The sequence below is a fragment of the Motacilla alba genome, chromosome 21, assembly GCF_015832195.1.
Source record: "Motacilla alba alba isolate MOTALB_02 chromosome 21, Motacilla_alba_V1.0_pri, whole genome shotgun sequence".
NCBI classification, from domain to species: Eukaryota; Metazoa; Chordata; class Aves; order Passeriformes; family Motacillidae; genus Motacilla; species Motacilla alba.
The window spans coordinates 6,355,314-6,370,928 of NC_052036.1; the positions used below are offsets into that span (position 1 = coordinate 6,355,314).

At 58.5% G+C, this 15,615-nt stretch overlaps 1 protein-coding gene across 2 annotated transcripts; it reads left to right on the plus strand.

The window, feature by feature from the left end:
• Positions 1-93: 93 nt before the first annotated feature.
• On the plus strand, positions 94-14,160 carry LOC119710710 (protein-arginine deiminase type-3-like). Of its 2 annotated transcripts, none has more exons than XM_038160092.1 (16): positions 94-917; positions 4,355-4,535; positions 5,396-5,468; positions 6,230-6,291; positions 6,730-6,847; positions 7,310-7,435; positions 8,195-8,373; positions 8,870-9,024; positions 9,103-9,214; positions 9,290-9,397; positions 9,799-9,947; positions 10,048-10,192; positions 10,267-10,360; positions 10,610-10,689; positions 12,147-12,275; positions 13,405-14,160. In XM_038160092.1, the coding sequence occupies exons 1-16, from the start codon at positions 826-828 to the stop codon at positions 13,636-13,638; spliced, it is 2,037 nt and encodes a 678-aa protein (XP_038016020.1). In that variant the 5' UTR covers positions 94-825; the 3' UTR covers positions 13,639-14,160. The 2 variants fall into 2 exon arrangements, with proteins under 2 accessions (XP_038016020.1, XP_038016021.1); XM_038160093.1 differs by having other exon boundaries at positions 100-917; positions 8,921-9,024; positions 13,405-14,158.
• The last annotated feature ends 1,455 nt before the right edge of the window (positions 14,161-15,615 follow it).

A 15,615-nucleotide genomic window follows, 5' to 3' on the forward strand; every position in this document is an offset into this window, starting at 1 on the left:
CTCTCCTGGGGGCCTGTCTGAGGTGCAGCTGCACCTGCGGCCCGAACTCCTGCGGCGCTGGGGAACCCGCGAGGGGATGCTCCCGCACACCCCGCTGCCCCGCCCTCTTTTTGTCCCAAAAGCGGATTTCTAACCCCATTTCCAGCCCCATTCCCGGGGGCCGTGTCCCTGCTGATGTTCCCGGGCCCCGAGGAGCGACATTAAATCCGGGCCGCGCGTGACGGCGGGAGGGGGTTTGGGAACAGCTGCAGGGACAAAGGGCTCTCCGCTCCCACGCGCAGCCCGGGCTTTAATTAAAACAAAAGCGATTGAAGCCGCCGGGGTCCGCCGTGCCCAGCGCAGGTGACAGCCCCCGGCAGAGCCCCGCGGAGCCGGGCGAGCGCCCTCCCCGAGGATGAATTCCAGCGCTTTGTCCCGGCCGAACAAATGAAACCTTTCAGCGGAGGAGAAATCAAACCCGGCCGAACAAATGAAACCTTTCAGCGGAGGAGAAATCAAACCCGGCCGGCCCGGCGCTGGCGCGGGCCCAGCCCAGCTCGGGTGTCGCGGTGAATGTTTCACGGCGTGGGCCGCACGGGGACCGCTCCCCCCGCGTCCCTCGGCGCTGGCCGGAGCCCGGGCCCCCCCGGAGCCCCCCGAACATCCCGTGGGCGTCCCGGGCCGCTTCTCCCCGTTCCGATCGCCCGGAGCGCGGCTGGACCCGCGCACACCCAGCCCGGAGGTGGGATTAGGCCGGGCTGTGGCTGATCCCCTCCCAGCAGCCCGGCTTTATAAATCCCCGGCGGCCGCCGGGCGCGGCACCCGAGGGTGCCCGGGGCGGCCGCGATGGCGCAGCAGCGCCGTGTCCCGCTGTCCACGCAGCGCCCCGGCAGCACCGTGTGCGTGCTGGGCACCGAGCTGGCCCTGGACGTGTGCGGGTGAGCGCGGGGCACAAATCCGCTTTTCCCCCTTATCCCATTAACCAAAGCCCGAAAATAGCGCGCGGTGGGGCGGGGGCGGCGCTGCTGCTCCGGGGGCTTTTCCCGGGGGATGCTGTCCCGGGAGGGGGGAGGGGTGAGGGGTGGGACTCCCGGTGCCCCTTCCCGGTGTCCATTCCCAGTGGCCATCTCCGTTGTCTCTTCCCAGTGTCCATTCCCTGTGTCCATTCCCGCTGTCCATCCCTCTGTCCATCCTTCTGCTCATCCCCGCTGTCCCTCCTGCTGTCCATCCCAGTGTCCATCCCCGCTGTCCATCCCAGTGTCCATCCCCGCTGTCCATCCTGCTGTCTATCCCACTGTCCATCCCAGTGTCCATCCTGCTGTCCATCCCGCTGTCCATCCCAGTGTCCATCCCTCTGTCCATCCCGCTGTCCATCCCGCTGTCCCTCACAGACACTCCGAACATCTCCGCAGCAGCGGGACCACAACATTCCCAGCGCGATTTCGCCACTTTTGGGGTGCCACAAGCCCTTTTTGGGGTTTTATCGCTGCGCCCCACATCCCGGCGGGACGAGACGGGAAATGTTTCCCGCGTTCGGGGGCAGGGAGAGAGCGGACCCCCGGCCGGGCTCCCGGCGCTCGCTCCGCGGCAGCTCCGGGGTTTTGCTCCCGCTCCCCGCCCCGGCCGGGGATTTTCCCATTCCGGGCACGGAGCCGCGTTTCCTTCTCCCGGTCCGCATCCGCTCCGGGCCCGTGGCCCGTGGCTGCGGAGCGGGCGGGGCGGGCTCTGCCTGCCAGCGGCGCTCGGAAATGCCGATTTTGGGGAGACCCGCGCCCAAAGCACGCCCGGGCAGCGCCGGGATCCATTCGCATCGCGCCCGGGGCCCGTCCCCGCTGCCCTCGGGAGCTTCGCGGGTTCCGTTCCAGGATTTGGGGCGTTTCGGAGCGATTCCTGCGGTTATTTTGCTGGGATTTATTCCCGGTGATTCCCGTTTCCCGTGGCGGGACGGGGCGCGCTTTGCACCGGGGATATCCCGGGATCTGGGGCATTTCGGGCCGATCCCCGCGGTTCTTTCCGTGGGGTTCATTCCCGCCGGTTCCCGTTTATTCCCAGGTGCGCTTTACACACAGAATATCCGCGGATTTGGGGTTTTTTCAGGGATTCCTGCCGCGGGGTTGGCGCCGCCGCCTCGCCCCGGGTTCGCAGCCTCGGGCGGGATTTGCTTTAATCGCCTTTGGGGATTTGTGGGAATTGCCTCTTCCAGGAGCGGCTGCCCGCACGTTTTAGGGGATTTGTGCCTATCCAGGGAATCGATGCAATCCCAGGATTTGTGCCTATCCATGGAATCGATGCAATCCCAGGATTTGTGCCTATCCAGGGAATCGATGCAATCCCAGGATTTGTGCCTATCCAGGGAATCGATGCAATCCCAGGATTTGTGCCTATCCAGGGAATCGATGCAATCCCAGGTTGCAGGATTTGCTGCGGGATTTGCTCCACTCTGAAGGATTTATCCCCATTTCTTCTCGCAGCACTTGCTGCAGTTGCATTTTTCAGGATTAATTCCATTTTCCGGGACCCGTTGCTGTTCTAAATTTCAGGGTTTGTTTGTGTTCAAGGATTTCTCAGAGATTCACATCTCAGCACTTGTTGCCTTCACGCTTTCCAGGATTATTTATTTCTCCCAGTTTCATATCCCAGCCCTTGCTGAAATTGCATTTCCCAGGAATATTTGCATTTTCCATGATTCCTGGATATTCCAAACCCCCGGATTCATTCCCCATTGAAGGATTTACCCCAATTCCACATTGCAGCCCTTGCTGAAATTGCATTTCCCAGGAATATTTGCATTTCCAGGACTTGTTGATATTCGGAATTCCAGGATTTTCCCATTTTGAAAGGTTTACCAGAATTTCACATCCAGCACGTGCTGCAATCGCATGTTTCAGGAATACTTGAATTTCCCGATATTCCTGTCCCCAGGATTTGTTCCCATTGAAGGTTTTTCCCCAGTTCCACATGGCAGGACCTGTTGAAATCGCACTTTTCGGTCTTGGTTGCATTTTGCACCACCGGTTGCAGCTCCAAATTGCAGGGATTTTTTCACATTGAAGGTTTCATCCCAATTCCACATCCCAGCCCTTGATGAAATCACATTTTCTGGGAATATTTGAATTTCCCATGACTCGCTGATATTCCAAACCCCGGGATTTGTTCCCTTTGGAAGATTTTATCTAAATCCAACATCCCAGCCCTTGCAGAGGTCGCATTTTCCAGGAATATTTGAATTTCCCAGGAATATTTGAATTTCCCATGACTCGCTGATATTCCAAACCCCGGGATTTGTTCCCTTTGGAAGATTTTATCTAAATCCAACATCCCAGCCCTCGCTGAGGTCGCATTTTCCCGGGATATTTGAATTTCCCGTGACTCGCTGATATTCCAAACCCCGGGATTTGTTCCCTTTGGAAGGTTTTACCCCAATTTCACATCCCAACCCTTGCTGAGGTCGCGTTTTCCCGGGATATTTGAATTTCCCATGACTCGCTGATATTCCAAACCCCGGGATCTGTTCCCTTTGGAAGGTTTTACCCCAGTTCCACATCCCAACCCTTGCAGAGGTCGCATTTTCCAGGAATATTTGAATTTCCCAGGAATATTTGAATTTCCCATGACTCGCTGATATTCCAAACCCCGGGATTTGTTCCCTTTGGAAGGTTTTACCCCAATTCCACATCCCAGCCCTCGCTGAGGTCGCGTTTTCCAGGGATATTTGAATTTCCCATGACTCGCTGATATTCCAAACCCCAGGATTTGTTCCCTTTGGAAGATTTTATCTAAATCCAACATCTCAGCCCTTGCAGAGGTTGCATTTTCCAGGAATATTTGAATTTCCCAGGAATATTTGAATTTCCCATGACTCGCTGATATTCCAAACCCCGGGATTTGTTCCCTTTGGAAGGTTTTACCCCAATTTCACATCCCAACCCTTGCTGAGGTCGCGTTTTCCAGGGATATTTGAATTTCCCATGACTCATTGATATTCCAAACCCCGGGATCTGTTCCCTTTGGAAGGTTTTACCCCAGTTCCACATCCCAACCCTTGCAGAGGTCGCATTTTCCAGGAATATTTGAATTTCCCAGGAATATTTGAATTTCCCATGACTCGCTGATATTCCAAACCCCGGGATTTGTTCCCTTTGGAAGGTTTTACCCCAATTCCACATCCCAGCCCTCGCTGAGGTCGCGTTTTCCAGGGATATTTGAATTTCCCGTGACTCGCTGATATTCCAAACCCCGGGATCTGTTCCCTTTGGAAGGTTTTACCCCAGTTCCACAGCCCAGCCCTCGCGGAGGTGGCGTTTCCTGGGAATGTTTGAGTTCGGCCCCGCTGCGGGCAGAATTCCCGTCGCCCTGACGCCGCTCCCTGTTCCAGCTCGGCCCCGCGGGGCGCCGCCTCCTTCCAGGCGCAGGCCACGCCGGGCGTGAAGCTGTGGGTGCTGCACGAGGCGCGCAGCGTGAAGCTGCCCTCGAGCGTCGGCCGCTGGCCCCTGGCGCCCGGCCCCGAGCTGCTGCTGGCCATGGAGCGCCCCAGCAAGGACGCGGGCGACGAGAAGGTGCGAGATGGGAGCTGGGATTCCCGCTGGATCCCGGGATCCTGATGGGTGTTGGGATTCCCGCTGGATCCCGGGATCCTGCTGGGTGTTGGGATTCCCACTGGATCCTGTTGGGTGTTGCAATTCCCGCTGGATCCAGGGATTCCTGATGGGTGTTGAGATTCCCGCTGGATCCCTGGATTCCCGATGGGTGTTGTGATTCCTGCTGGATCCTGTTGGGTGTTGCAATTCCTGCTGGATCCCAGGATTCCTGATGGGTGTTGGGATTCCCACTGGATCCTGGGATTACTGATGGATGTTGGGATTCCTGCTGAATCCTGGGATCCTGTTGTATATTGGGATTCTTGCTGGGTCCTGGATTCCCACTGGGTGCTGGGATTCCTACTGGATCACGGGATCTCCTCTGGGTCCCGTGATCCCACTTGATCCTGCAGTGGGTGCTGGGATGGGTGACAGGATTCCCACTGGATCCCAGGGTTCTCACTGGGTGCTGGGATGGGTGCTGGGATTCCCTCTGGGTGCTGGGATTTTTACTGGGTGTTGGGAGTCACGGGGATCCCAGGATTCTTGCTGGATCTCAGGATTCCCACTGGATCCTGGGATGGGTGCCAAGATTTCTGCTGGATCCTGGGATTCCTGCTGGATTACTGGGATTCTCACTGGGCACTGGGATCCCCTCTGGGTGCCGGGATTCCCACTGGATCCTGGGATTCCTGTTGGATGTTGGGATCTCTGCTGGATCCTGGGATTCCTGATGGATCCCAGGATTCCTGCTGGGTGCTGGGATGGGCGCTGGGATTCCCAGCGGATCCTGGGATCCCGCCTGGCTGGCTCGGTGCCAGCTCCTCTCCTCGTTGCAGGTCAGGATTTCCTATTTCCGCGAGGCCGGCGGGGTCCCCGTGGGCCGGGCCCTGCTCTACCTCACCTGTGTGGGTAAGGGGCAGCGGCCCAACCCCCATTCCCGGATCCCCATTCCCGAACACGCATTCCCAACCCCCATTCCTGAACCCGCATTCCCAACCCCCATTCCTGAACCCCCATTCCCGAATCCCCCATTCCCGAATCCCCATTCCCAAACCCCCATTCCCGAATCCCCCATTCCCGAATTCCCATTCCTGAACCCCCATTCCCGAATCCCCATTCCCAAACCCCCATTCCTGAATCCCCATTCCCAACCCCCATTCCCGAATCCCCATTCCCGAGTCCCCATTCCTGAACCCCCCTTCCCAAATCCCCATTCCCGAACCCCCATTCCCGAACCCGCATTCCTGAATCCCCATTCCCAAACCCCATTCCTGAATCCCCATTTCTGAATCCCCATTCCCAAATCCCCATTCCCAACCCCCATTCCTGAATCCCCATTCCTGAACCCGCATTCCCGAATCCCTACTCCCGAATCCCCATTCCCGAACCCGCATTCCCGAGTCCCCATTCCTGAACCCCCATTCCTGAACCCCCATTCCCAGCCTCCATTCCCGAATCCCCATTCCCAACCCCCATTCCTGAATCCCCATTCCCCAATCCCCATTCCCAACCCTCAATTCCTGAATCCCCATTCCTGAACCCCCATTCCTGAATCCCCATTCCTGAATCCCCATTCCCGAACCCCCATTCCCAACCCCCATTCCCCAGCCCCCATTCCCAAGCCCCCTTCCCAGGATTTCCGCTTTTCCCATCTCATCCCTGTCCCACAGAGGTGTCGCTGGACGCTGATGTCACCCGCAGCGGGGCCGTGAGCCGGACACTGCTGGACAAGGTACCCAGGGGGGCTGGGAACACCACGGGATTGGGAATTCCTGGATGAGCCCCCAGGCCCCGATGGAATTGGGAATTCCTGGCTGAACCCCAGATCCCAATGGGATTGGGAATTCCTGGATAAGCCCCCAGGCCCTGATGGGATTGGGAATTCCTGGATGAGCCCAATGGGATTGGGAATTCCTGGATGAGCCCCCAGGCCCTGATGGGATTGGGAATTCCTGGATGAGCCCCCAGGCCCTGATGGGATTGGGAATTCCCAGCTGACCCCCAGACCCCACTAGGACTGGGAATTCCCTGCTGACCCCCAGACCCCACTAGGATTGGGGATTCCCGGCTGACCCCCAGATCCCAATGGGATTGGGAATTCCCCGCTGACCCCCAGATCCCAATGGGACTGGGGGTTCCCGGCTGACCCTGGCGCGCTCCGTGTCCCCAGGCCAGCTGGACGTGGGGCCCCGAGGGCCACGGGGCCGTGCTGCTCGTCAACTGCGACCGCGACGACCCCGGCGCCGAGGGCCTGGACAACGAGGACAGCGCCGTGCGCTCCTACAACGGTCCCGGCAGCCCCGAGCCCCCGTCTCCCGCCTTTCCCTCCCTTTTCCCACTCTTCCCTGAGTCTTCCCTCCCTTTCCCCTGAATTTTCCCACTTTCTCCTCAATTTTCTATTCCTACCACAGCCCAGAGCCCAAATTTTCCCACTTCTCCCTCAATTTCCCCTTTCTTCCACAGCCCAGAAACTCCCATTTTCCCACTTTCCCCTCAATTTTCACCTCCTACCACGGCCCAGAACCCCCAGTTTTCCCACTTCTCCCGTAGCTTTTCCCCTTTTCCATTGGTTTTCCCCCTTTTCCCTCGGTTTTCCCCTTTCCCTTCAGTTTCCCCTTTTCCCTCAGTTTCTCCCTTTTTCCCGGGTTTCCCCCTTTCCCCCGAATTTCCCCCTTTTCCCCAGGTTTTCCCCTTTTCCCTGTTTTTCCCGTTTTCCCCCCAGTTTTCCCTGAGCCGTGCCGGTTCCCCAGACCTGCAGGACATGGCGCAGCTGGTGCTGAGGACGCGCGGGCCCCGCGCCACCTTCGCCGGGCACCGCCTGCTGCTGCACCTGGACTTCGGCGACGCCGACAAGATCAGGGTTTTCTACGGGGGCAGTGAGTGCCCGGCTTTGGGGGGATTTGGGGGGATTTTGGGGGCACGGATCCCCCGGCTCGCCGGGATCAACCCCAAATCCTTGCGCTGCTTCTCCAGTGCCCCAGTGGGGTTGAGCTGATCCAGGTGGGATTGAGCTGATCCAGGTGGGGTTGAGCAGATCCAGGTGGGGTTGAGCTGATCCAGGCGGGGCTGAGCTGATCCAGGTGGGGTTGAGCTGATCCAGGCGGGGTTGAGCAGATCCAGGTGGGGTTGAGCTGATCCAGGCGGGGTTGAGCTGATCCAGGCGGGGTTGAGCTGATCCAGGCGGGGTTGAGCAGATCCAGGCGGGGTTGAGCTGATCCAGGCGGGGTTGAGCTGATCCAGGTGGGGTTGAGCTGATCCAGGCGGGGTTGAGCTGATCCAGGCGGGGTTGAGCTGATCCAGGCGGGGTTGAGCAGATCCAGGCGGGGTTGAGCTGATCCAGGTGGGGTTGAGCTGATCCAGGTGGGGTTGAGCTGATCCAGGTGGGATTGAGCTGATCCAGGCGGGGTTGAGCAGATCCAGGTGGGGTTGAGCTGATCCAGGCGGGGTTGAGCTGATCCAGGCGGGGTTGAGCAGATCCAGGCGGGGTTGAGCTGATCCAGGCGGGGCTGAGCTGATCCAAGTGGGGTTGAGCTGATCCAGGCGGGGTTCGCTCCCTGCGGGGTTTGGGGTGGCTTTAGGACCGAGGGGGAACGCTGCGGGAACGGGGCTGGGCCGTGAGGTGCCGTGTCCCGCAGACGGCGCGGAGCTGGAGATGTTCAAGCCCGTCCTGGGGGGCTCCAAGCTGGCCTACACCGTGCGGCCGAGCCGGCACCACCACGAGAGCGTCTTCTACGTGGAGGGCCTGGCCTTCCCCGACGTGGCCTTCTCGGGCCTCGTGTCCCTGCACGTCACCCTGCTCGAGAGCCCCGAAAAGGTCTGGCCAGGGGGCACGGGGGGGTGGGGCAGCGGGGACAGATCCCAAACTCCACCCCTGCCATCCCAGAACCCCCATTTTCCCATTTTCCCCTCAATTTTTCCTCCCTGGGGGGGCTGAGACGGCAAGGACAGATCCCAAACTCCATCCCTGCCATTCCAGGGGTGGTGGGACAGTGGGGACAGATCCCAGACTCCATCCCTGCCATCCCAGAACCCCAATTTTCCCATTTTCCCCTCAATTTTTTCCTCCCTGGGGGGGGCTGAGATGGCAAGGACAGATCCCAAACTCCATCCCCTTCATCCTGGGGGGGCTGGGACAGTGGGGACAGATCCCAGACTCCATTCCCAGGATCCCAGAACCCCCATTTTCCCCTCAGTTTTCCCTTTCTACCACCACCCAGAACTTCCATTCTCCCACTTTTCCCTCAATTTTTCCTCCCTGGGGGGGCTGGTACAGCGGGGACAGATCCCAAACTCTGTCCCTGCCATCCCAGGGGGGCTGGGACAGCGGGGACAGATGCCAGACTCCATCCCCGCCATCCCAGGGTGTCCTGGAGTCTCCGATCTTCACGGACTCCGTGGTGTTCCGCGTGGCTCCCTGGATCATGACGCCCAACACGGCGGCGCCGCTCGAGGTCTTTGTCTGCAGGTGGGTGCTGCCGGGTGCTCCCACCCTGCCCGCCCCCGGATCTGCTCCCAGATTCCAATTTTCCCGTCTCCCCCCCAGCGTGGACGACAACGAGGAGTTCGTGGCGGCCGTGGGCGCGCTGGCCGAGCGGGCGCAGTGCCCGCTGACCGTGTGCCCGGCGCCGCAGAACCGCCAGGACCGCTGGATCCAGGTGGGAGCAGGGAGCGCCCGGCCCCTCCTCTGCAGCAGTGCTGGGGGATCCCAAAATTCTCCGTCCCTTCTCCAGGATGAGGTGGAGTTTGGCTACATCCAAGCCCCCCACAAGACCCTCCCCGTGGTCTTCGACTCACCCCGGGACCGCGGCCTGAAGGATTTTCCCGTCAGGAGCATCCTGGTATCCAGCCCCTTCCTCCTGCCTTGCCCAGCTTGGCAACCCCCAAAAAACTGGGATAAATCCCCAAAAAAACTGGGATAAATCCCCTAAAAACTGGGATAAATCCCTTTAAAAACTGGGATAAATCCCCAAAAAAACTGGGATAAATCCCTTTAAAACTGGGATAAATCCCTTCAAAAACTGGGATAAATCCCTTCAAAAACTGGGATAAATCCCCTAAAAACTGGGATAAATCCCTTTAAAACTGGGATAAATCCCCTAAAAACTGGGATAAATCCCTTTAAAACTGGGATATATCCCTTTATCTCCTGCGTTTTTGGGGTGGGATGCTCCAGCACAGAGGGTTTGGTGCTGACAGCTGCATTTTTAAAAGCGTTTTCTCCCATTTTCCCACCACCCAGGGCCCCGATTTTGGCTACGTGGCCCGGCAGGCTCCAGAGGGCGCTTCCAGCCTGGATTCTTTCGGGAATTTGGAGGTGAGCCCGCCCGTGACGGTGCGGGGCAAGGAGTACCCCTTGGGGCGCATCCTGATCGGCAGCAGCTTCCCCAGGTGAGCCGGGAGCAGGGAAAAGCCCCAAGCCAGGATTTCCCGGCCCCGTTCGGGGTCGGCTCTGCGCGGAGCCTGCCCCCAACCCGCGGCGCTCCCCCAGGGTGGGCGGCCGCAGGATGGCCAAGGCCGTGCGGGATTTCCTGGTGGCCCAGAAGGTGCAGGCGCCCGTGGAGCTCTTCTCGGACTGGCTCCACGTCGGGCACGTGGACGAGTTCCTGAGCTTCGTCCCTGCACCCGACCGGAAGGTAACGGGTCCCGGGAGTGGAAAAAAGCGGGATGAGACCCTCAGAGCCCTCCCCGACATCCTCCTCCCCCGCAGGGATTCCGGCTGCTCCTGGCCAGCCCCAGCGCCTGCTACCAGCTCCTGAAGGAGAAGCAGGAGGAGGGGTTCGGCGAGGCTGCGATGTTCCAGGGTAGGGCAGGACGGGCGATGGGGATCCGTGGGTTTGTTTCCCCTTTTTCCTGCAAAATGTGGTGGGGGAGGTGGATGGACCTTGAAAGCAGGCTGGGAAGTGGGGGCAGCACAGAGCAGAATTGATTAATTAATTAATTAAGCGCTGCAGGAGTTGGATTGCTGGGTTGGGATGGGGCTCTGCAGTCAGAGCTGCAGTCTGAGCCCGGCTGAGCTGGGGCAGAATTCCAGCCTGGCTCCCTCTCGGCAGGGCTGGACAGGGTGCCCAAGCCGACCATTAACGAGATCCTGGCTAACGAGGAGCTCCGCAGGTTCAATGACTACGCCCAGGTGAGGACGGGGAGCAGGAGGCTCCAGCCCATGGCTCCCTCCGTGTCCTTTTGTCCCTCCATCCATCCATCTTTCCTCCCTTCCATCCCTCCACTCCATCACCACTCTCCTCTCCATCCATCTCCCCACTGCTCTGTCCCTCCTTCTGTCCATTCCTCCTTCTGTCCAACCTTCCATCCATCCCTCCCTCCATGGATCCATCCATCCATCCATGGATCCCTCTATCCACCTCTCTGCCCACCCTTCTGTCCGTCCCTCCCTCCAGCCACCTGCCCATCCTGCTGTCCATCCCTCTGTCCCTCCCTTTGTCCCTCCATCTCCCCATCCCTCTCTCCCCATGCCTTCATCTCTCCATCTCCCCATCCTGTTGTCCATCTCCATGTTCCTCCATCCCATTGTCCATCTCCATGTTTCTCCATCCCATTGTCCATCTCCTTGTCCTTTCATCCCATTGTCCATCTCCATGTTCCTCCATCCCGTTGTTCATCTCCTTGTTCCTCCATCCCATTGTCCATCTCCTTGTCCTTTCATCCCGTTGTCCATCTCCTTGTCCTTTCATCCCATTGTCCATCTCCTTGTCCTTTCATCCCGTTGTCCATCTCCTTGTCCTTTCATCCCGTTGTCCATCTCCTTGTTCCTCCATCCCATTGTCCATCTCCTTGTTCCTCCATCCCATTGTCCATCTCCTTGTCCTTTCATCCCGTTGTCCATCTCCATGTTCCTCCATCCCATTGTCCATCTCCTTGTCCTTTCATCCCATTGTCCATCTCCATGTTCCTCCATCCCATTGTCCATCTCCTTGTCCTTTCATCCCATTGTCCATCTCCTTGTCCTTTCATCCCGTTGTCCATCTCCTTGTTCCTCCATCCCATTGTCCATCTCCTTGTCCTTTCATCCCATTGTCCATCTCCATGTTCCTCCATCCCATTGTCCATCTCCTTGTCCTTTCATCCTGTTGTCCATCTCCATGTTCCTCCATCCCATTGTCCATCTCCTTGTCCTTTCATCCCATTGTCCATCTCCTTGTTCCTCCATCCCATTGTCCATCTCCATGTTCCTCCATCCCATTGTCCATCTCCTTGTCCTTTCATCCTGTTGTCCATCTCCATTTTCCTCCATCCCATTGTCCATCTCCTTGTCCTTTCATCCCATTGTCCATCTCCTTGTCCATCTCCATGTTCCTCCATCCCATTGTCCATCTCCTTGTTCCTCCATCCCATTGTCCATCTCCATGTTCCTCCATCCCATTGTCCATCTCCTTGTTCCTCCATCCCGTTGTCCATCTCCATGTTCCTCCATCCCATTGTCCATCTCCTTGTCCTTTCATCCCATTGTCTATCTCCTTGTCCATCTCCATGTTCCTCCATCCCTTTTCCCCCATTTTCTCCCTCCCTCTCCCCATCCCACTGTCCCTCCCTCCCCTCTCCCGCTGACCGTCCCTCCCTGGTGGCTCCCAGAGCTGCATCAGCTGGAACCGGGACATCCTGAAGCGCTCGCTGGGCCTGGCTGAGCCGGACATCCTGGACATCCCGCAGCTCTTCCAGAGCAACGCCGCCTCGGGGGCCGAGGCCTTCTTCCCGGACATGGTAGCGGCACCCCTGACCTCCCTGGGGCGGCATCGGGCTTGGGATTGGGATGATCCCTGATGGGATCGGGGATTCCCTGGGCCGGTATGGGGCCGGGATGCTCCCTGGGGTGGGATCGGGGTCAGGATCAGGGCCGGCATGTTCCCTGATGGGATCGGGGTCAGAGTCGGGCTGGGATGTCCTTGAGCCAGGATTGGGGCTGGGATGTTCCCTGGTGGGATTGAGCCGGGATGCTCCCTGGGGTGGATCAGACTGGGATCTCCCCTGATGGGACTGGGATGTCCCCGGACTGGGATTGAGGCCGGGATGTCCCCCAGTGGGATCGGGGCCAGGATGAGGCTGGGATGCTCCCTGGAGTGGGATTGGGACCGGTGTGTGCCCTGATGGGATTGGGGCTGGGATGGTGCCTGATGGGATTGGGATGTGCCCTAATGGGATTAGGGCTGGGATGGTCCCTGATGGGATCGGGATGTGCCCTGATGGGATCAGGGCTGGGATAGTCCCTGATGGGATTGGGGCTGGGATGTGCCCTGATGGGATGTGGGTGGTCCCTGATGGTATCAGGATGGTCCCTGATGGGCTGGGATGGTCCCTGATGGGCTGGGGATGTCCCTGATGGAATGTGGATGGTCCCTGATGGGATTGGGGCTGGGATGTGCCCTGATGGGATGTGGGTGGTCCCTGATGGTATCAGGATGGTCCCTGATGGGCTGGGATGGTCCCTGATGGGATCGGGATGTCCCTGATGGGATGGGGATGGCCCCTGATGGGATTGGGGCTGGGATGGTCCCTGATGGGCTGGGGATGTCCCCGATGGGCTGGGGATGTCCCTGATGGAATGTGGATGGTCCCTGATGGGCTGGGATGTGCCCCGATGGGATGGGGATGGTCCCTGATGGGCTGGGATGGTCCCTGATGGGATGGGGATGGTCCCTGATGGAATGTGGATGGTCCCTGATGGGATGGGGATGTCCCCGATGGGCTGGGGATGTCCCCGATGGGCTGGGGATGGTCCCTGATGGGATGGGGATGGTCCCTGATGGAATGTGGATGGTCCCTGATGGGATGGGGATGTCCCCGATGGGCTGGGATGTCCCTGCCCGCTGCCCGCTGCCCCGCGCTGCTGCAGGTGAACATGCTGGTGCTGGGCCGGCACCTGGGCATCCCCAAGCCCTTCGGGCCCGTGGTGGGCGGGCGCTGCTGCCTGGAGCAGCGCGTGCGGGAGCTGCTGGAGCCGCTGGGCCTCTCCTGCACCTTCATCGACGACTTCTTCTCCTACCACGTCCTGCTGGGCGAGGTCCACTGCGGCACCAACGTGCGCCGCAAGCCCTTCGCCTTCAAGTGGTGGCACGCGGTGCCCTGAGGCGGCTCCGGCCCCTCCGCGTCCCCTCCTGCCCCGTCCCCGTCCCGTCCCCGCCAAGTGCCTTCGGTGGCGGAAATAAATCCGGGCTGCGGCCGCGGGGGCTCTGCGGGGCTCTCCCGGCACCGGGAGAACGCTGGACTGCTTAAACTGGCGGGGAATGGCGTGGGGCTCTGGAATTGCTGTCCTGGTGCCAAGATCCACGGGGGATCAGGGAATTATGGAATCATGGAATTATAGAACCGTGGGATGGTTGGGATGGAGGCACCTTCAAGCTCATCCATTCCTGGGGCAGGGACACCTCCCACTGTCCCAGGTGGCTCCCAGCCCCTGTGTCCAGCCTGGCCTTGGGCACTGCCAGGGATCCAGGGGCAGCCACAGCTGCTCTGGGAATTCCATCCCAGCCCCTATCCCCCTCTCAGGGAAGGATTTATCCAAATATCCCAATCCTCATTGCCCCTCTTGTTTGAAGCCATTCCCTGTGTTCTGCCCCTCCGTCAGCTTCTCCTCTCCAGGTGAGCATTCCCAGCTCTCCCAGCAGAGCTGCTCCATCCCCCGATCCCCCTGGAGCCTCCTCTGGCCTGGCTGCAGCAGCTCCAGCTCCTCCCGGTGCTGCCCAGGGCTGGGGCAGCTCTGCAGGAGCTGAGGGGCTCCCCTGGGGGGCAGAATCCCCCCCCGCTCATTCCCATTCCCACTCCCTGCTCATTCCCATTCCCATTCCCTGCTCATTCCCATCCCTACTCATTCCCATTCCCATTCTCTGCTCATTCCCATCCCCATCCCCATCCCCATTCCCATTCCCATTCCCATTCCCATTCCCATTCCCATTCCCATTCCCATTCCCATTCCCATTTGGAATTGGCGCCTCCAGCCCAGGAGCTGATCCCATTCCCATTCCCATTCCCATCCCACCCCTGGAATCCACTCCTGTCCGAGGGGATCCGGACGGGGCCGTGTCCAAGCCCTGCTGCAATTCCAGAGGGACGGAATCCGCAGCCGTTCCCTTGGAGCGACCCCACACAGGGACAGGAAGCCCGATCCCAGAACTGCATCCCTAAAGGATTCCAGAGGGAAAATGGGACAGGAACCCCAACCCCAGAGCCACATCTTCATGGAATTCCAGAGGGAAAATGGGACAGGAACGCCGATCCCAGAGCTGTGTCCCCATGGAATTCCAGAGGGAAAATGGGACAGGAACGCTGATCCCAGAGCTGTGTCCCCATGGAATTCCAGAGGGAAAATGGGACAGGAACGCCGATCCCAGAGCTGTGTCCCCATGGAATTCCAGAGGGAAAATGGGACAGGAACGCTGATCCCAGAGCTGTGTCCCCATGGAATTCCAGAGGGAAAACGGGACAGGAACCCCGATCCCAGAGCTGCGTCCCTGTGGAATTCCAGAGGGAAAATGGGACAGGAACCCCAATCCCAGAGCCACATCTTCATGGAATTCCAGAGGGAAAATGGGACAGGAACCCTGATCCCAGAGCTGTGCCCCCATGGAATTCCACAGGGAAAATGGGACAGGAACCCCGATCCCAGAGCTGTGTCCCCATGGAATTCCACAGGGAAAACGGGAGCGGGAATTGTTTGGGATGGAGCCTGGACTGGGATTTGGGATTTGGGAAAATGCAGTGTCAGCTCCAGGGCCCTTCGGGTACAAAACGGGGAAATCAAAAATTAAATAAAAAATTTAAAAAATTAAAATTTCAAGCAAAAAAGAATTGAAAAAACCCAAAAATATGGAAATCCTGAAAATTGAAAAATATGGTGTGAAAAATGGAAATTATATGTTACAAATAAAAAAAGGAAAAATAAGGAAAATAAGGAAAAATTAAAAAATTAAAGTTCAAATTAAAACACTAGAGTTAAAAATGAAGGTAAAATAAAAGAACTAAATTAAAAATAGAAAATGAAAAGTAGAATAAAATAAGAAAATCACAAACGAGAGGGAAAATGTAAAAGAAATATGAAAGTTGAATT